Here is a 21,406-nt window from a genome sequence, read left to right as displayed (position 1 = left end):
TTGCCCTCAAACTTGAGTCTTTTAAAGTTTTACTATTTGATTTTGATTCGATTTGATTTGTCAGTAAAAAAACTAATGTGCAAATTCTTTTTGACCTATATTCAGTTAAATATAGAAAGAAATAATTGATATTTAATCTTCAAACTGATAAACATTTTCTGTAAATGGACACTTGATGCTTTTTTAAATTCACAACTAAAGCCCTCCAAGGCAAATGTACTTATAAAATAAAATCTGATTTGATTTGAACTTTCTTTGGAATCAAAGTTGTCAGTGTTTAATTCTTTGTCTAGTGCGTCGTCTCGGTCTGTGGATTGTGTTTTTGTTCCTGCTGCATTAATCTCAATGAAACCGTCTTATTATATTTAATCTTTATATAATCAGAGTAATTCTACAGTTTTAACAATGAGACGATGAGATATTAGTGCCAAAAAAAAAAGAAGCTTGTCAAATATTTTGGGTATTTCAAATTTTGTTTTATTAACAATGCATCCCTTTGATAGGATTGTATGTTTCTTTAGGTCATCAATGCCCCCCAAAAACATACTGTACACATTATACAAGGGAAACCACGATTCAGGCAAAAACAAAAACAAAAAAAAAAAAGAAAGAAAAAAAATCTTTTTAAATTATAATACAGTCTTGAGGAAAAAATATAAATAACTTTTTTTTTTTCTTCTCTGGTTGAGCTCACTCTATGGTACAGACATATAATAAATAGATCGGATCTGACATCACTCAGCTGATCTATGAATCATCTCTCTATGAGTCCATTTGTGTAGCAGCATTATAGCAAAAACAAGCCAACGGAAACGGAGATCCCCCGTTTCCCTGGAAACCTTTTACAAATCCTTTGCTCATCGCACCTCCTCCCTCCCTCCTCCTTCCTCCTCCCTCCTCCTCCATCTCAGCCAATGACAGACAGTGATATTGCATTGTGGAAACAGATTCAGGTTTTTTTTTTTTTTAATATTCCTACAATGTAAATGGCAGCGTGTAATGGCAACCCTACTTTTCTTTTTTTCTTTTGTTAAAGTTTTACAAGCGAGGAAACGTGTTCGGGTGACGTCACAACTTTGCAACCATGCTTGTTGCACATGCAGTGGAAGTGGAGCACAGAGGTAAAGAAGAAGAAGAAGAAGGCGTAGAGTCTGTGAGCGGGAGTTTGGCGCTGAATCTGTAACGAAATACAACCAAACGTCTTTCCAAAGATCAACCCACCTCCTAAAAAAAGGTTCCTAATAATGCAATGGCTGAAGAAAAAAACAAAAAAAAAAAAGGTCCTAAGCAAGTAAAGGATGGCATAAACTAGCATTAAATTACATGCTATTCTCTCCTCGTGTACTGTGTGTAAGGGTGGCGTATATAGTGCTTTTAGAAAATACAATACTAGTGATGTTTGATTGTCTGAGATACAAGAAATAGAAAAAGTAAATTGGCTGTCTGTGCTGACAAGAGGCTACAGGTTGTGGGAAGTGGCGAGGCAAGAGAAGCGAAAGCACGTGTGTGGCTTAAGAACAGATCACAGGTCAGGATGGGATGTGAACCGGAGGGCGAGGCTCCAGGTAATAGATTTCTTTAAAAAACAAAACAAAAAACAAAAACAAAAAACCCAGCAGGACCCCCCCTCTCTGTAGTGTTTTGTTTCATAAAGGAGAAAAGAACGTGGGGTCTGAGGAATCACTGGGTCGACACAACAACATGCCTTATTCATTTCATTACAGGAAAAAAAAAAAAAAAAGAACACCACCTCTGGAAAGAGAGATTTTTTTGTTGTTGTTGTTTTTTTTGTCAAACGCATCGTGAGTCTTCGTCTTTAATGATCCAGCTTGTTGTCCTTAAACATTATTGATGTTGATGTATTTTTAAGATTGCCAACCCATATGAAAACAGTATTTGGTTAAACTGCTCCCCCCTTTTTCCTGTTTAAAAAAAAAGAAAAAAAAGTCTGAGACAGCATTAGGCGTGTTGGGTTAAATTTGTGTGTACAGATACCGACGTCCTTTTGATTCCAGCTCGTGTTTGCTAGAAGAAAGGCGAGCGATGACCTCCTCCTCCTTCTCCTCCTCCTTCTCTTCCTTGGCGATGGTGCTCTCTGTTTTGAGCAACAGAAACATCCCCATCCTCGCAGCCACGTCCTTTATTCTCTCAGTCGTTCTTTAAATGTTTGTAGGGTGGCAGGACCGGCATGGGGCCGTGCAGGGGAACGCAAAGACGAGGGAGGACGATCAGGACTCTGCAGGAGGGTCGCCGTCCTCTTCAACAGGTTTTGGTAGCTTTGTCAGGATTGCCTCTGCTTCCTCATACATCTGGAAAAAAAAGATGAATGTTACACATGGGGACAGTAACCACCAAAGAGCTTTGAGAAATGATGGTATGACGTCTTACTGGCATGAATTGCACGTCCTGGAAGAGTTCCTGTATGAAGCGTCTTGAGGTCAGGCGAAACATACAGTGGGCTAAGAGGTGAGAAACCTCGGAGTACAGGCAGATGTCGTCAAATGCGTATGGGAACTTCTCCTTTATCCTGCAGGAAAAGAAGATATTGAACATGCATGTCCAAAAAATATATATATCTAGCAAAAGGAGAGAGAGAGAGAGAGAGACTCACGTCAGTAGTCCTGTTTCGTGGCCTTTGGTTCCTACAGACGAGCTGAGGTTGATGATGAGGCGGAGCACCTCCTTCCTCAGCAAGACTCGGGAGGCTGGGCCGTCTTCTGATATCGCCTTGCCACCTGAATGACACACATCAATATTTAATATTCTCTGCAAGAAGTCAGTCTCATTGGAGTGGTCTGTCAGTCCTCAACAGGGACTTCTAGTCGAGTCTAATCTGAAATGAGTTGTTTATTGTTTTAAGTGCAGAACCAAACTGGAGCTTCCAGCTTTTAGTTTGTTTAATTCTGATTTTGTAAAGAGTTGATGATGCTCATCTCGGCCAAGAAAAGAGACTTTCCTGGTTAAATTATTAAGAAATAAATACAAAGGGAAAGTATACTACGGCAATGACAAATCTGGTTAATGTATCAGTATCGGCCGTGAGAAGCGGAATAAAAACATGTTTTTTTGAAGTTGCAGTTCTTCGTGCTCTTACCTAAAACAATGTCCGCAGGTGTGGGCGTGCTACAGATCGAGCCTTGTGACACGGCAGCGTCGCTGCAGCCCGACACCCCTGAGAACTTGGACTGAGGCATCACCTCCAGACGATGGCCGCTCTGCCCTCCCCATGACGGGAAGTCGACATAGTCTGGTAAAAAAAAGATAATCTGTTATCTTCTGAGCTTAAAGTTTGTCCACGAAAATGAATGTGTGTGTGTTGACTCACCTGTCCGAGGGTGTGTGCTGTTGATCTGTGGCTGTGTGGGGTATCCGAGGACGATGGCTCCTACACAGTAGAGGCAGTTTTCGTCGGTGTGGTCCTGCAGTCCCGTCTCCTCTGAGCCCACCGTGTGGTTCTGGCTGTCGCCTCGGCACACGATCAGCTCGGAGATACTGAACTGCTGCTTCAGTATTGGGAGAGCAGGGCGATCACCTACAGAGGGAAAACCCACGGTCAGCACAAACGCACGTTTTTTGTGAGTTAATCGTGACCTGATCAGGTACGAGGCTGCGTTTACCGTCTCCGTCGCCAAAGAGGAAGCGTTTCCGCTCTTCGGACGGCGGGCTGATCCTCTGCTGAAAGTAGGCCGAGTCTCTGATGTGGAACATGTCGTTGATGTCCATGGGCAGCGCCAGGCCGATGTAGTCGTCGTTACACCCGTAGGTGGCGCTGGAGACCATGGAGCGCACTGAGGAGCAGCGGTGTAAGGTGCTTTGGTTGATGGGACTGAGGAGTTCCTCTTTGTCCAGAGAGGCGAAGCTCAGAGCCTTCAGAAATCTAGGGAGGGAAAGAGGAGAGGCGCGTGAGAGGATTCGGGGGGAGAGACTGGGACAGGAAAAGGAACGTGAGGAGTGCGTGAAGGAAAAAAGAAACTTAGTAGAAGGAAGGTGGGATCACACCTGGGCTCAGCTGCTAATGCCGTGGATCAGAGTAAAGCTTCATCTATTGAGAGGTTAAATGGAGGTCGTCGGAAAAGAAGGAGTTCGGCAGACCTAAAACTTATTAACTTAGTCGTACGTCATTTCGTTTGTTTTCAAGTCAATCAACAGAAACTGAATCGGAAATTATTTCACTTTCGTTTTCTGACACTAAACAATGAAGCAATCAAAACTACTCAGAGGGCTGGGATGATTTCACAGCTCTAAGAGGAGGGAACAACCACCAGCTGACTATCGGAGCTACAGGAGTCAAAGCAACGGCCAAACGATCGGAGCCACTACTAAAGGACACATTTGTCTGGAGGCTACATCTCTCTACTGAGGAGGACACCGGGTAGGTCCACCCACCGCGGTACGAGTGTTCTGGACATCCTGCGGTACGGACTTAAGACGCTGGGTTCTGGACAGGTATCCCTCCTGTCTGACAGCCTGACAGACATGGAAGAAGGTGCACAAACAATTATTCTTCAGAGCGCTGGGATGACGTGCTCATACATCATACATTTGTTTGCTTTTTTAACACCAAGCCAAGAGAAAAAGTTGAATCATTCACTCCCAGTGACTGTTGGTGAGTCATACTTCCAACAGGCAACGCATCACGGGTCAGTCGGTCAGATTTCAGCAGCTTCACTGCGCATAAAACACTGCTACAGTCAGCTGTTCCTCCTCATGAAGCTCGTGCTTCAAGAATAAAGACATCAAATATCAAATATAAATATACATACGCAGCGTGTGCTGCCCTCTCTTGGCCACCGAGCGGTGACTCAATGAGTTTTGTCTCTTTGAGGTTGCCGTCGTCTGACTGCTCCCGAGAAGCAGTTTGAGTTAATAATTAACAATAAATGAAGTCACGTGTTGTCAAATGGATCGATAGCATGTCGTTCAGATAAAACTACGTCACCTCGGCCTCTGGGAACAAACATGTTCACATATGAACTGTTAATCTCTAGGAATGTGATTGAACGTGTGAAACCTGAAACTTCTTAGTAGTAAAATACTTACTACAGTGTAGATAAAAGCATATATCCTCACCTCATGACTTCTTTACCTACCTTTGTTTTCACATCCACGTGTGACTCAACAATGAAAACCCATGACACAACAGAACAAACACTGAAGCTACCTACAGCTCTAAGAGGATGGAACAACGACAAACCGACTGATGTGTACAGGGCAAACTCACACTACCGGAGCTACCGGATGGAAAAACAACTGTAGGTGCTAAAGTAAAAGCATAAATACATCGGTGCTAGAAGCTACATCTCTACTAAGGAGGACACTCGGTAGGTCCACCCACCGCGGGACGAGTGATCTGGACAGCCTGCGGTACGGATTTAAGAGAGTGGATTCTGGACAGGTATCCCTCCTGTCTGATATCCTGACAGACATGGAAGAAGGTGCACAAAAGAAAACACTCGTGTCACTGGCAGGGTAGAAATAAAAACTCTACCCCACTCTACTCCTACGAGGACTAAAAACACGTCTCTCTCTCGATGCAACAACAAACAGATCATTTTAAAACCTTCACTGTGCGGCTGATTTACCTGCGAGGTGTTAATCTGGAGTCCAGGCTGCCGGTCTTCATGGTGATGGTGTCGGTGAACAGCACATCCTTGGCCGGTGAAGCCAGCGCCTCACTGTGAGACAGAGACGGGTGTATTCTCTGCTGCTGCAGCCTCTTCAGCGTGGCGTAGCCCAGCGCGTCCCGTGGGCTGGTGTACATGAAGCTACAGTCGGCCAGGCTCTTGATGGTGGTCACCGAAGGAGACTTGAGAGACTGGGCTCGGCGGGGGAGAGTGTGCGAGGAGCCGGGCGGTACCAGAGAGACAGTGGAGGACTTGGACGTGGACATGTGGTTGGTCTGAGCCTGCGGGGTTAGGGAGGAGAGCGTTTTAACAGTCTTGGCTGACACCACCGTGTTCAGGCTCACGCAGTCAGAGGAGTCTGGTTCGGGTTCGGGGTTTCCAACGGTCTCCCTGGAGGGGCTGGAGCTCATGGAGCTGATGCCGCTGGTTGTGGTGTCCGTGTTAAAGCTCTGACTGCGGCTTTTAAACTGAGTACCTCCGCCGCCTCCTCCGCCCACTCCCACATTGCCTCCGCTAGACGAGGAACCACCGTCTCCTCCTGCTAGACGCTCTCTGCTGCTCTGCTCCTTCTCCCGGCTGGGGTTATCCACGCCCCCTTGCCCTGCTAGACTACTGAGCCCAAGACCTGAACCTCCTCCCCTGGCCAGCCTGCCGTCCACAAGCTGCTCCTCAGAGCCCCCTCTGGTCCCGACAAAGGACGTCTCCAGGCTGACTGTGGGACTCTTCGGCATTCCTCTGCCATTAAACACAGTGGTGAAGACATCCCCCTGGTTTGGGCTGTAGATGGAGGGCTCCGTCACCGTCCTGTTTCGCCTCTTGATCTCAGTAGGGGTGCGAGAGCCTGATGGGGTCTTGGGGTCGCTGGTGGAGCGCAGCTTCTTGCTGGGGAGGGACAGGGAGTTGAGCAAGCGTGTGCGGACGAAGCGTGTGGAGGCCAGGATTGTGAAGGGGCTGCGGTCCTTGACAGGTTTGGGGTGTAGATAGAAAGAGGGCTCGTCTGACTGGTCCAGAACGTCACACTTGTCGTCATCCAGGATGTACATGTCTGAGAGCACAAAGAGTGAATTAAGAACACACTAAAAACACGACAGGGCTCATTGACGGTCTACAAATGCAAAGCGGGTCGCGCGTACTTGGATGAGACTCGCTCTCGCTGTTGTGGCGCGAGCTGGTGGATTCAGAGTTCAGACTGAGCGTGCTCGGCACCGAGGAGAGTTCAGAGGTCAGCTGTGCGTCGACCTCTTCTGGAGTGACAGGCCACAGCGTCCTGCGACTGTGTCTGACCGCATCCCAACCATACTGCTTCAGCACCTCACAACCCTGCCTGGTTTTGGAGATCACACCCAGCACGTAGACGCACGTCCTGTGGACGAGAGAGGACGGTTAGCAAACAAATATGTCGAGGGACGGCTTCAGTCCAAGTCCTCGTTGTTTTAAGAGTAGTTTCCACGACACTGCTGGGAAATACTTTAAATACTTGTTACATGTGGTCGAAAGCTACGTATTGCGCAGTTTGCCACAAATCTGACAGCACGCCTGATATTTGGTGGTGCAGTTTCTGTTTGCACCCCCCTCGCCTCACTCCTCTCCTTTTTCTAGCGGGCAGGAGAAAGTGTGGCGGCTGCGAAAGGCGTGAAACACAAACATCAAAGTCCTGTGAAAGTTTAGATTGTTCGTTCTGGGCTACTGTACAAACATGTGGAAGAAGACGTGCGGCGTCTGTAGATATAAATGACTCATTCTAAGGTAAAAACAGGTGATTATACACTGATGAAGACATCGTTATGAATATTATATTCCATTTCTGACATGTTTTGTGAGTAAATCTGAATCACTGGACCTTTAACGCTGAACCCTGCATTTACTGTCAACATTGTGCCTGTGCAGAAAGGGACTAAAAATCTAAATCTAAATAAAATCTGGGTACTTTTTGGCAAACCTGATGATGAGCTTACCCTCGTACTGACAGCACCTCGCAGTGCTGAGCCAACGCGAGGATGTCAGGAATGACGTTCTCCTCCTGCAGGAGATTCAGACCCCAGTTTGAAGAGCCAATGTTGCCCTGAGAGGAAAAAAAACAACAACAACAACAACATCAACAATCAGATCCATCTCTTCGTAACTATGAGTGACGAGCAGCTGAGGTGAACTGAGATACTGACCAGAGCCCAGAGAGCAGCCTTCAGCTGTTTAATGCCCTCCCAGGTGTCCAGCATCGGGGAGCGAACCGTGTAGCTGAGGTCAGGAACCACGCTCTGGAGAAAGATAGACATTAGAAAAAAGGCTGCTGCACAAAGTGAGTGCAGGGAATAAAGAAGATCGGTAATGAAGTAAATACCTGAGCCTCCAATAGATGACAGCCCGTCTTATCGTGGACCAGCTGACCGTACAAGTGCACGGGGAGATAGACATTTGGTCTTTGTAACCTGGAGACACAAACAAAGAAATTAGGCACACGCACATTCAGCAGCGAATCCTGTGGCTCACGAGACGATGACAAACTCAGTGTCTCACCTTTGGTTGCTGCGTCTGACGTAGTTGTCTCCATCAACAGGTTTGCGGTAGGTTGTTAGTGCTTCGTTCAGCTGCTCCTCGATCAGGTCCACGTACTTTAGGTTGTATTCCTGCAACCAAACAGCAAAAACAGGAATTATAACATAGCAAACAAATGAAAAGAGAATTTATTTTGCTGCATGCCAATATCCTGACTGTACCTTCTGCCATTTATCCAGCTGTTTGCTGACATAACCCCTCTCATTGAGGTAGGAGAACCCTTTAGGAATGGACAGGAACCTGAACAGAGGAAACAAAGAGTGTAAATGCCGCAGGACAGGATACATACACCGTCTGGTAAGCGGCGCCGTCGTGTCAAACACCCACCTGAGGAGCAGCAGGAGGCCCTTGTCTCCCAGGTGGGACAAAGCCGGTTTCAGCTGGATTAAAGCGTGGAGGTTGGCCTGTGAATCGAACAGTCAGACAAGAAAACACTCCTTCAGTCAAATGTGTGTGTTTTCGCAGCACTCTAAAGCGATGCGTGTGTTTTCAAGCGGTCACCTTGTCCTCGCAGGCCTCGTCCAGTATGTCCAGGGCCTCCATGGACACGGCCTTGCTGTGGTCGTGGAGCTGCGTGACCAGCAGCTCCATGCCCCAGCTGCTGAAGAACTCCACGCTGGCACGCAGCAGCACGCGGAGGTGTTTGGTGGCATACAACCTGCACGTCTGCTCAGCAAGACGAGAAGCATCGCGGGAGAAAGAGGGAACATTAGGATGAGACCAACAGAGCTTGAAGATGCATTTAGTCTCAATTCTACTTTTTTATTTGTTCGTTTGTTTGTTTGTTTGTTTGTTTGTCACAGCCTCTTACATCAGTAGCAGCAGTGAGGATCTTGGAGAGGATGACTCTGGCCAGACCGTCTCTGCTGTAGTCCAGTGTGGATACAGCAAGTTTCAGCACAGCGTCCTGGTTCTTCACAGAGCACAGATTCAGCAGGCTGCGAAAAACACGAGAGTTGTCGACTTAATAAAACAGGACAATTCATTTGAACAAACGTTTGTTTTCTTTAAACTCACCACTGAAACAGGCCACATTTCTCCAGCAGTTTGACTCCCTGCGGGTGAGCAGAGAGCGTCCCCAGGAAGAGGAAGTAGTGTTGGCTGAGTGTGGTGAGCAGGCCGTTGCTCTGCAGACAGCGCTCGGGTTTTAGTCCTGAGGACGAGGACAGCCATGACACCATGTCCCTCACCAGCTCCTCCAGGTAACCCTGGCCATCCTGTGGACAGTGTGGAAGAGGAGAGAGAAAGAGCACGGACGGGAGAGGCAAGTAAGAAAACGGAAAAAAAGGTAAAACATGAATTTGTGCGTGTAAGTGCACACTTCTCTGACCTCATCCGAGTCCATGAGGAACTCGACGAACTGACAGCCGACCACAGTGAGTTCTCTGGCCTTTGAGTGATCCAATGCCAGTCCTGCATACAACTTACTACTGGGCTTATAAAAGTACAGCAGCCTCCGCACAAACCTGCATCACACAGAGAGCAAAACGAGCGATTTAAGACGAGACGTCAGAAAACTACGTCAGCCCGAGGATGATATGAAGGAGTCTTACTTGTGCATCTGTTCATCTTTGTTGTTCCTGAGGTTTACGTTTGGCCACTGGGAGAGAAAAATGACAAACAGACATGAGACAAGAACAATATCATTTAATAACCGAGCGTGTGATGATATTGGAGGACAGCCTGACCTTAAGGATGGTGGCGATAAGCAACCAGTTCCACTCCAGGTTCTGCTTGTGGTTGAGAATATGACTGTCTCTCAGGTTCATCATCAGTGCTTCTTCTGTGTCCTGAAGGCACGAGCGGAAAACATTGAGCTGACATTCATTTTATTTTTTTGTTTCACATTGTGTCTGTCCTAAACCTGCGGGAAACTGTGTGTTCAGTTTAGCACAAACACTGACAGTAAAGGGAAACGGCTCGCCGGGCGTCATCGTGAGTGCCTCCTAATAACTTCAAAGCTGTGTGTCACTCATGTAGAAATAGGAAATGAGTAATTTAGGGAGAAGTTCGTATCCGCATTGAAGCCATTTGCTCCGGCTCCAGGTCTCTCTCAGATGAACTGGTGGCTCGATGATATCTTTCAAAATGTAATATGAAAGTTGCTGAGGGCGGCTACACTTTAGAAACACATGTACGCGTTTACCTTAATGACATAGATGTCCCTGTGGACGCGCGAGTGTGACTCTCTGCGGCTGTGTGAAGACACAGACTTGCGGATGATGTGGTCCAGGTACAGACTGTGCGGCTTCAGACCTCTCTTCTTCTTCTCGTGGAAACGCTTCAGATTGTTGACCGCTGCACTCGCCCGGCTGGAACGACGACAACAGATTTTAAAAACACACATTCTTGACGGACACAGACTTTTTAAGACCATTACGAATGCAATTTAAGACCTATTTTAAATCACAGGAAAAAGGCAAAGGAATTAAGAATTACTTATACGAAATGATTTCATTTATTCACCTTCAACCGAACATTTCAAACCTCCCGTGTCAGTCTAATGCCTTTATAACCAAAGTTCTTGCGGCACACTTAAAACCGGCTTCAACGAAGCACTAAATGTGCCATTCTCAAGACAGAACTGAAGTCTGTTGCCCTTCAACATACCAGATGAAACTAAGAACATCATGACACACTCGCTCAGTGTGCTCCGATGAATTCTGACCAGGCTGCACCGGTTTGTTTTGTGCTTTTTAAGAACTCACAATTTCTTATTTATATCGACCTGAAATGAGCATTACAAATCGGTGCACCTTTATGGGAGGAGGTTTAGACATAAATATGGTGTATCGTGAGAGAATATATCCGGCAGAGTTATGCCAACAGATACGTGCACTGAGTGTACTCACAGCCGTTTCTGCTGTGGGATGTCAAAGGAGGCTGCCATGTTGATGAGGGTGGGAAGGCAGTGCAGGTGGTGGCTGTGGGAGTGAGGAAGGATGGTGTTTGCCTAAACAAAAAAAGAGGCGGGTGGAGGGAAAAGAACACATGCATTTAGCATTAAAATCACAACAACTTATGCAATTTTCATTTTGCAGTGACAAAAACAAAAAAAAACACATTACCATGTGTAGAAGTTCTCCCAAGAGGATGGTGGCTCTGACAGCAAGCTGATCATCACTACTGGTCACAACTTCAACAATACCCTGCGGTGACAGAGACGGGATGTTTTAATAGCAACCTTAAAACTGCTGATCAGAGACGTGAGACGTGTGTGATCAGCTCACCTCTAACAGTCCACTGGTGATGAAGGCAGACAGAACGAATGCCAGGTAGTTGTCCATCAGATCAGGCCTAATGAAGCAAACAAGGGGGGAAGAAAAAATCATGTAGACACTGAACCGACAGATGATTTGTTACATTCTGTTCAACTTATTCTATTTCTATTCCCTCATATCATCTCCCACCTGGAGCGGGCCCGATGGGGAAGGATGACTTTGGCCTCAGCAGCAATAAACCCATCAGAGAGTCTCCAGGTGTCCTGGAACCTGGCCGGGTCTGAGGAAGGACCAGAGGAAAGATTCATTAAACCAGACTCACCAAAGTATTGTAGAGACACCCAACTTACTAGATACCAAGATACATAGACGGATTACTCACCGACACTTAGAAGAGCCTCTGTGAAGTCTTGAGTTACAATGGGCACAGGGAGCCTGAATATCTCGTATAACACCTCCAACAAGCCTTTCTGCAGGGCAAATCATTTCAGAGCCATCAGATACATACACATGCACATTTGATACAACACAAGCAACCAAGAAGAGCACTTCTAATATGTCAGCGTTACTGCTGTGTGGCACAATCCTCAAATTACTCGACAGTAGCCTTGTTTTTCTCAGAATCCCCTGAAAACATGAATAATATCGGATTTGATCTCAGGCAGTATGTCTTTGGACAAATATATATCAGCTATCAGTAACTGCCTGTGAGTCCAACGTTGGATGTTGTTTTTTTTTGCTTTTTGGGGAGATTTTATTTTGTTAATTTGTGGATTAAGGATTTGTTTCGATGGAATCATAGTTGGCGTTTGTTGGAACTGTAGAAAGATTAACCAAGACGGTTTCAGAGTTTTATTTTGTTTCTGTCTCTTGTGAATGAAGTGTGTTTCACGACAAGCCAATAAAGCCAGTCTATGAAACTTCAATCTAAGTTGTTGTTGAAAATGTTACATATCATCCAAATGATAAGTATCATCTTAAAAACAACGGGTCGATCATGTCATCGCTGGTGTAAGGTGTAAGGTGTGGAGTAGTTTAGGCCATAGAAATGAATGCCAACATAACACTAAGACTGCAATCATTATTGGTCTGTGTGCATCTGTTTCGATACTCACCCTAACTTCCATATTTGGTATGCAAAGTAAGCCAATTAAAGATTGGATTCCAGAGTTTCCAGCCTTGCATAGGTTGATAATCCCTGAATAAAGAAAGAGACGTTTAAGTTACGTTCCAACACTGAAACACAAAGCGATCCTAAACTCGTAACTCATTCATCGCTTCGTTAAAAGTGCTTACCAGACCAGGAGCGGAAGGCCGCCACTATGGCCATCCTACTCGACAAGAAGCGGGACTCTCTGTCCTCCCTGTGAACACGACAACGCACGTTAAAAACAAGAACACCAAGAGTGACTGGCTTTCAGAGGGAGGAACATAATCTTTAATCACATCTCAGATAAAAAATAAACAATTGGGGAGACAGTGTGGGCAGCTGAATGCCAATCACTCGCTCATTTTGTATTTCTTTTGTGTTTTATGCTGCAAGATTCCCATGGATCCCCGGATTGTGCACCCACTGACATAATTCAAAAGGACATCTATCTCTTCAAAACCCTGATACTTGCATGGAAAAACAGGGCCCACCACAAGGAGCTGGCTGAAATGTGAACCTACAAGTCGAGGACAGTGGCTGGACATTGTTGAGGAAATATACTCCATGGAAAAACTGACTCACTATCTCATAAGGAGCACAGCGAACAACACTAGAGGGGAAAATGGACTGCGCAGAAGAGATGGGTCTGACAAGAACGGATCACAAAGGTGGTGCCTCTCTTTTATGATTTTATTTTAGCGTGCACACACACAGGACGCCGTGTTCCATCACGCAGCATCATTATGATCGTTCACAAAGAGACTGCGAATGCAAAAACATCAAAGCGAGTCAAGGAGAATCAATAAAAGATCTTTCAGAGTGACTTAAAGGATTATTGTGACCTCGCCTGCTTCACCTCCTCGGGCGAGTCGAGCAGCCCCGATATAACAAGGCTCGAATCACATAAACACTACACAAGCCCTCAACTTTCTCAACGCATGCTGTTACCAATATAGGAGAACAGTGCAAACGGTAAACAAGAGGCAAATGTCAGAACACTGTATTTTTGTTTCTGCTGCAACAGTGATACTCTTCATACCCCCCACACACACACGCATACACACACCCACACGCATATACACTCACTTGAGTTGCCCTTCAGCCGTGTCTGCGTTGTGACGGTAGTGAAAATCTGTGAAAGGCGCCAGGATTTGCTGGAGGACCAAACACACACACCAAAGATGGATGAGTACAAAACACGGCAGACTTTAAAGCTCTTCGTTATAATAATAGTTGGAGATATTATGACTTATTATGACCGCAGGTGTCCGTTTACACACAATGCTTTAGAGGAATGCTGGAACTGATTTCTGTAAGAGACGGGGCGACCTACAGCTAGTAATCCTGACTGGAATGACTCATTTAGAAACAGCAGCTTCCACTGATTTCACATCTGTGTGTGTGCGTCGTACCTCCAGCTCGACGTCAATACGCACGTACTGACGAGTACGTGGGTGGTTGAGTAGATGGAGGACGGTGGTGATCAGTGCTTCGTTGATGCGACTCAGCTGACAGTCGATCACGCTCTTCAGGATGGTGCTGAGGCCTCCCCGTTTGGCCACGACCTCTGGGTTCTTCAGGGCTACGGGAGCAGAAAGCGAGCGAGAAAGAAATATTAGAGGCTTGTCGTATTACTGAAGGTATTTCAGTCCACGTCTGACGTCTTTACTTGATAGTAGCAGCTGTAAAGTGATAGGAAAGTGAGGAGAGAGAGGGGGGGGGAGATGCGCAGCAAAGGTCCAGGTACCAGGTGAGCTATCGGGGGCACAGTTATGTATTCACCTAGCTCGCATACGATGGCGATGGCTGCGCGGACCATGCGGTCTCTCTCCTGGAGTCCGTCGGTGCCCACGGCGATTAGAGAGTTTGCGATAGAGGTGGGGAACAGCATGGCATTGACAGTGATAATCTACGGAGAGAGGTAGAGGAGGGAAAACATGAGTCATCGAACAAGTCTGGACAAACGGAGGAGAAAAAAAAATAACTACAAAGCTTTCTATTTTCAAGGCCTCTAAGAAAAGGAAGATCAATTCTTGAAATAGACAAACAGTGAGTGAATGTTTTCTGACCGTCACGCAACTTATGATCCAAGAGGCGATAACAGTGTTTAATGATGGGAGGCTATGTGTCACGGAATGAAAACAGGGTTTGTGTTACTGCCTGGATAGCCAATAGTACTTTCTTGAAACCAGACCCTGACTCTATGTGTGTGTGTGTGTGTGTGTGTGTTTGTGGGGTATGTGTGAAGAGAGTTTACAGTAAACTACAGAAAGAGCTATAAATAACCTCGCCTGCAGACTTGTGCAAACCGTCCACACAATGACACTGCAGCTAACCCGATGATCTCTGTGATAGCGCGAGAGCAGAGCGAGAGCAGAGGGAAAGTTTCTCTCACGACACGACAATGAATCAATTAGAGGAAGAATCACAGAGGAGGTGCAGATGTGATAAACAAAAAGACAGATTATTATTACCTTTCGGACTAGTCTCAGAGCCTGAGTCCTCTCCCCCTCGTTGCTCTGTTGGATGTCAATGCATCTAAAAACAAGCAGAGAAAAATAATTAGTCATGTCCGTCCAGCCTGGAGGAGAAACAGAAATGTGTCAGCAGGAGAATAACAAGTGTGACGGAAGCACGACGTTTCAAAAAGGAGCTGACCTCCCTTTAAAAAGGAATCTTGTTTGATCCAGCTGGACTTCTCCACCCGACAGGTGTCACTCACCTTGCTATCAAATAGTCCACCTGTAGTCTGAGGACCTTCTGCAGCACGGCGGTGTCTCTAATGAGGTAGCGGAGCGACCGCAACCCTGCAGCACGCACTTCCTTAGCCTCATTCAGTAGAGCTAGTCGCAGACTGGAGGGTTAAAAAAACAAACAGTTTGAGTCTATCGGGAACTCTTTCACGGCGCCCGACGTACAATCTTTCTACAATTTCATGCTGTGTAAATAAGAAGCCGGTGGAAAAGAACACATCGGTGACGACACTTACCAAACGATGATTTCTTCGTATGTAAACCCAAAGTTTTCCTCACGGTGGCTGATGCTGCATAGCAGCTAGAACACAGAGACAGGACACAAAATAAGTGACTTGGTTCATACAAGGAATGCATTAACGTGAAGGACAGAAGTAAACCTGGCAGGAAGGGTGGTGGGAGAAGAAGAAGAAAGACGTCAGCGCTGAAGTCAAATCGTGGAATCGTCTGGATTTGAAGATTTGTGTCAGTCCTAAAAACATCGCCCTCCAAAAGTTTGACAGTCTGACAGAGTTAAAGCATCAAACTAACAAACAGCTTCCTGCAGGCCTGCTGCAGCAGCCACGCAGGTGTGTTTGTTGTATTTTTCCACTTGTCTGTTTACATGCCGACTTCTTTAGAGCAGTGGGAATCGTGACGGGATGATGTTATGCTCACTGCTGGTGGACGGAGTTTATAAAACGCAAAGCGTTCGGGGGCGACACGTTCACATTCGCAGGTCCACTAGTGGGCGTTGGCTTGTGTCACCTTCACCATTTGTTGTTTATGCGGCCGTTTGGATACGCGACAGATTGGAAGTGACTAATTCTGTTGTATCCGCCGACTGTTTGCTCCTGTTTTTTTCTGCACCGTGCCGGGGCCTCGTGATGAAACCTGTTTTTAAGTGTGAATTGCCACTTTTCGCGGCGCAGGTCCTCCATCATTAACGGAGGCCCACACACAGCTGGTGTGTACAAGACTCAAAAATATATGTACGCAGAAGCAGTTCATTATAAAAACAATAAATCTTCGGCGTCATTTTGCGTCTGCCAGCTTCGTGCCACCAACAAAGTAGTTCGGTCTAGAACAGATGAGTTTACTGTCAATTATTCCTGGACATAAACGTCCCGTCATCGTGCAGCGTGGAGCAGCTCAGGATGGGACGGGTGATGAGTGGCATGGGTGAGTAAGGGGGGTTTAAACCAGCTGTGATGTCAGAGCCCAAGAAGGCAAGAGGAGGGGGGAGAGTAGACGGGGGAGAGAGAGGGGCATGTGACACTCTCCGGGGGTGGGTGGGTGTTGTGGGGGATTAGGTCACCCTCACTGTCCTGGAACCCTTATAAGGAATCAGAAGCGCGGTGCTCTAACAGACGTACGTATACACACACACAGACACACACACGTCATCTTGGCTATTACCCTCCCTGTCAGTTGTAAACAAGAGAGTTAGGTGCACGGATTACAGACGCACAACTCAGCCTTAAGCCTGCTAACAGCGCCAGCTGCACAAGGCCAACACTTATCGGGTGCATGGACGTCAACGGCTGGACAAAATGTGACAGACAGTCAGACCTGGTTTAAGGCAGAAATCAGCCGACGTGTAAAATCAGTGGTCAGGGACGGCGAATACGGGGAATTATTTCTGGAGACTTTGGCGAGTATGTGTTGGATCGAAGGCAGAAAAACACCCCGGAGAGGTCGCTGCTCCATCGCAGACCACGTCCACACTAAGAATAACAACAGAATCTAAAACCGCTGTTTATACGTGAAAATAACTTCCATCTGCACTTGTTTTTGAAAAAGAGGTTAAAGAAACTTCTCCAGCCGCTCACAGTAAGGAAATAAACTGCCTGAATCTCTAATTCTTCCTCCTTTTTTTTCATTTGCAAATAATAAATCTGTACATCGCAGCCTCCAGCTGCAAACACAGCCCAGTCATTCAGCTTCGTCTCAGCGTTTTAACCCTCATGCCACCTACGATCACCTGTTTGAATCTTCGATTTTGCTTTCACTGACTTGATAAGTCTGGATGTACATCGTACAGTGTGTACCAGACGATTCAAGAAAAGCTTTTTACGCATTTACGGACAAAACAAAAGTGTCTGAGGTTCATAAGAACAATAACCAAACATTAGAAATCCCAGGTTTCAAAGTCAGAGTGCTGCTTTTGATGCACATTAGGTCAGAGTGCTTTCACATCCCTAGAGCTCCTGTTACATTCACTGTCAGCCTCACAATGACAGGCACGGCTAGGCCTGCTGGCAGCAACACCCAAGAGAGGAAGATCAAGGAGAGGTCGGTGGTGACACTACCGATGAGGAGGGTGTGGGTGGGGGACGGATCTCTGACAGATATCTGAACAGTGAGTTTGTAGCCACGGCTCCAGAAAGATGACGGTGTTTCAGAAAGATAACAACTTAACAGCTTTGGCAGTTTCACTAATTCACTGTGTTGTCGTCAACGCCGCCCTAAAACAAGAGAAAGCATCATAACGCCACAGCATTACCTTTATGAAGTTGTTCAGGTGGCCCAGTTTTCGCATGTTACTGACTCCGTGCGGTTTGGCCACATTTTGAAGGATTTCACGGAAGTTTTCTGACGGTTCTGCAGGAGAAAGGGAAAAAAAAAAGGAAATACAATGTAACCAAGGCAAGCATTAAGCCGTATTGCCATAATAACGCTCCATGAACCATAAATGATATGTTGCAGGAAGGAAGTTGGTTTAGCTGGTCAAACTAATTTGGTGTAGACAGTCAAAACAAGGTCTAGACAGTAAAAGCAAGACTCGAGCAGGGAAGTGTTTTTCGTTTTCAGTTCCTTTCAACTATTTACCGTGATGCTCTGCACAAAACACAAAAATCGAAATCGAAATTAAAAATCAGTTAACACATCTACCGCAATGACTTAATTCAGTCTAACTGAACAAGAACAAAATGTACTTTCATCTGCAAGAGAAAACTGTACTCTGTAATATTAGATTGGAAGAATGTGATGCTGCATAAATCTCTCAGGTATAACCAGAGGTCCATTAGCTGACAGCCATTTCTTGCAAATGGGTTTAGGCTAGTTCGAACACATGTGTGCAAGAAACAAACAGCTGACTCTGCGTGAAGTTTTGGAAGAAGAAGAAGAAGAGGAGATACTTTTATGAATTATTTTTTCACTCAGTTCGACGCCGTTGATTTTTATTTTAACCCGAAATTCACACACACGTTTTATGTACGCATGGTTCACATGAAAACGTGGAGAGAGATGGTGAAGTGATGAGCAGCGTCCTGCGAGCGGTGGTGGAGAGCCAGTTCGGTGGCTCGGCAGTGCCCAGGAGGTGAACTGTCACCTCTCCCAGTCCACCACCATACTTTGGACTTGAACCGGCCACCCTCCGGTTCCCGAGCAAAGTCTCTATGGACTGAACTACTACTGCCACCCTCCCTAGGGCTTCATAATCTTGAACATTTGGGACACAAACACGGTCTGGTCTTCAGTTTTAGGTTACAAAAAAACTTGTGACATATATCGTTATGAAGCAAACACATACTCCATCCCTTGTGGAACATATTGTCCCTCTTGTGCTTACCCAGGGGTTCGGTTTCTTGCCCACTGGAGGAGCTGGGGATCGAACCAGCAATCATCATGATTAGTGGACAACCACCTACCGCTTCACCTCCTGAGCCATGCTGCATTCAGGTGCAACATATCCCCTGGTTTTTTAATCGTTTAACAGACAGACAGAGAATGGACGCTGCAACGTGTAAACAAACTGACTGTGTTCATCACTGTGCCACAAAACAAAAAACACACCCTGAATGCTACTAAACTAAGATTTACATTTATTCATTTTGCAATTTGGGGGGGGTTCAGTTTCTTGCCCACTGGAGGAGCTGGGGATCGAACCACCGATCATCATGATTAGTGGACAACCACCTACCGCTTCACCTCCTGAACCTACAGTTGCACAACCTTTGTGCTGCATTCAGGTGCAACATATCCCCTGGTTTTTACTCTTTTAACAGACAGACAGAGAATGGACGCTGCAGCATGTAAACAAACTGTGTTCATCACTGTGCCACAAAACAAAAAAACACACCCTCGACTAAGACTTACATTCAGTCATGTAGCTGACACTCTTACACAGGGAGCAATATGGGGTTCAGTATCTTTGCCCAATGATTGTGCTGCGTTCAGGTGCAACATATCCCCTGTTTATTACTCGTTTAACACACAGACAGACAGAGAAAGGACGCTGCAGCATGTAAACAAACTGGTATGCTGCTAAAATCTGAGTGTGTTCATCACTGTGCCACAAATTTTAATCCAGGGAGCAAAATCTGGGGGGTTCAGTATCTTTGCCTTGCAGACTTTGGGGAGGGGGAAGCCGGGGATCGAACCGCCGATCATCTGATTAGTGGACGCTACAGTCTTTAAAAACACATCTCACACAGCCAGCGACTTACAGCTGTCTTGGCTAAAAAACACAACAATGTTACAACAACAACAACAACAATAACAGCAGCAGAGCGTCGTCATGGCTGTTGTTGTTGTTGTTGTTGTTGTTTTTTAGCCGTTTAGCCGTTGACGCTAACTCGGCTAGTCGGTTAGCCTCTCGCCGCCTTGTTGTTGTGATCGCGGCGGCGTTATTAAGACGACACCGAGCGGGAGAACCGGGCACCGACTGTTTTTTGTTTGTTTTGTTTTCACGTGTCTCGCTGTTTGCATCCATTTTGAGCGTTAATCGCTGTGTGTGGATGTGATGAAGCCTCCTCCACCTCCTCCACCTCCTCCTCCTCGGTGCTTACCTCTGCTCAGATCCAGCGGTACGTTCTCCTCCCCGCTGTCATTCCGACCTGTCAGAGAAAAACACACACACACACCGGACACAGTGAGCGGCCACACCGGGCTCAACGCACAGCTCGGACACTCTATTTTGTCGCCGCCCGGTCACTACGAGCGGCGCCGGGTCGAGTTTTTCACGCTCACCTCGCATCCGAAGACTCCGGATAGGACGGCCGCGGAAGCTGGCCGCCATGTTTCCAGGAACATATACACACACACACACACACACACACACACACACCGGAAACTTCGCGGCTTCTCGCGAGACTCTTCAGAGAGGGGAGAGGGGAGGGGGGATAGGGGGGGAGCAGACCTCCCACCACGCAGACCTCAGATCAGCTGCATCTGCTTTAAATCCCCGTCAATCCCATCAACATCTGACTGGCGACAGTCTGATGTTTATTATATATTAAAGTTAATGGGACTAGAGGTCAAATTGAAAAAATGCAAATTTAAACTTTAACACCCACACCCAAACATGCATGTATGGGTATTTTTGTTGATTAAAAACTATAATAAATATAGAGATATATATATATACAAAGACCAGACAGAGGGCACACACAACACACACAACACACCACACACACATATACATATAATATAAATAATATATATATATATATAATAAATATATATAATAATAAAACCCTTTGCACTGATTTACGTATTAGGGACAGGTACAATTAAAACATAATATTTGCAATTTAATTGCATTGTACCAGGTTTAGCCTCAGGTAAGTTAGAAGAAGAATTAGAAGAAGAAGATAACTTTATTATCCCTCAATGGGGAAATTATTTTTTCACTCTATTTATTTTGACATGCATTTTAAAAACCCAGACACACATGCAAGTACAAGGTACAAAGGCTCAGTAGACATGCAAATGGGAGAAGAGAGATGTGGAGTGATGGGAGCCCACCGAGAACGACGCTCAGCGAGCGGTTGTGGGGGATCAGTGCCTTGCAGGGCACCATGGCAGTGCCCGAGGAGGTGAACTGGCACCTCTCCAGCTACCCAGTCCCACATTCAAAACTAGTTTTGGTCGCATGTGGGACTTGGCCGCCCCTACCCTCCGGTTCCCAGCCAAGTCCCCTATGGACTGAGATACGTGCAGTAGTATTCATCCGCAGTCCCTGGCAGGACATAAAACATCAAAAAAACATATGAACATAAATACAATAAACAAATCACTCACATGACAAACAACACACCAACAAAAAACATTCTGTCAGCACCATAAATCAGTGGTTACAGTTTTGACGTTTTGTAGTAATGGACTAGACGGTACAAA

General features: G+C 46.1%; 1 protein-coding gene across 1 annotated transcript; it reads right to left on the bottom strand.

The window, feature by feature from the left end:
* Positions 1 to 454: 454 nt before the first annotated feature.
* Positions 455 to 20,390, bottom strand: LOC104930662 (rapamycin-insensitive companion of mTOR). The gene is made up of 37 exons (XM_010745518.3): positions 20,258 to 20,390; positions 20,077 to 20,124; positions 17,787 to 17,884; positions 15,538 to 15,602; positions 15,271 to 15,402; positions 15,023 to 15,086; positions 14,331 to 14,457; positions 13,961 to 14,130; positions 13,635 to 13,702; positions 12,695 to 12,762; positions 12,514 to 12,596; positions 11,781 to 11,868; positions 11,588 to 11,678; positions 11,408 to 11,474; positions 11,246 to 11,326; positions 11,030 to 11,130; positions 10,324 to 10,489; positions 9,866 to 9,967; positions 9,731 to 9,777; positions 9,508 to 9,643; positions 9,195 to 9,394; positions 8,989 to 9,115; positions 8,679 to 8,843; positions 8,505 to 8,581; positions 8,339 to 8,417; positions 8,139 to 8,248; positions 7,963 to 8,050; positions 7,787 to 7,879; positions 7,580 to 7,686; positions 6,758 to 6,987; positions 5,583 to 6,669; positions 3,618 to 3,877; positions 3,326 to 3,532; positions 3,095 to 3,247; positions 2,612 to 2,735; positions 2,389 to 2,527; positions 455 to 2,309 (listed from the first exon to the last, which is right to left on the bottom strand). Exons 1-37 carry the CDS (start codon positions 20,304 to 20,306, stop codon positions 2,229 to 2,231), a joined length of 5,178 nt encoding a protein of 1,725 aa, XP_010743820.2. The 5' UTR covers positions 20,307 to 20,390; the 3' UTR covers positions 455 to 2,228.
* Between the last annotated feature and the right edge of the window lie 1,016 nt (positions 20,391 to 21,406).

The sequence above is a fragment of the Larimichthys crocea genome, chromosome III (genome assembly GCF_000972845.2).
Source record: "Larimichthys crocea isolate SSNF chromosome III, L_crocea_2.0, whole genome shotgun sequence".
NCBI classification, from domain to species: Eukaryota; Metazoa; Chordata; class Actinopteri; family Sciaenidae; genus Larimichthys; species Larimichthys crocea.
The sequence above is the reverse complement of the archived record's forward strand: the minus strand, read 5'-3'. Positions and strand labels throughout refer to the sequence as shown.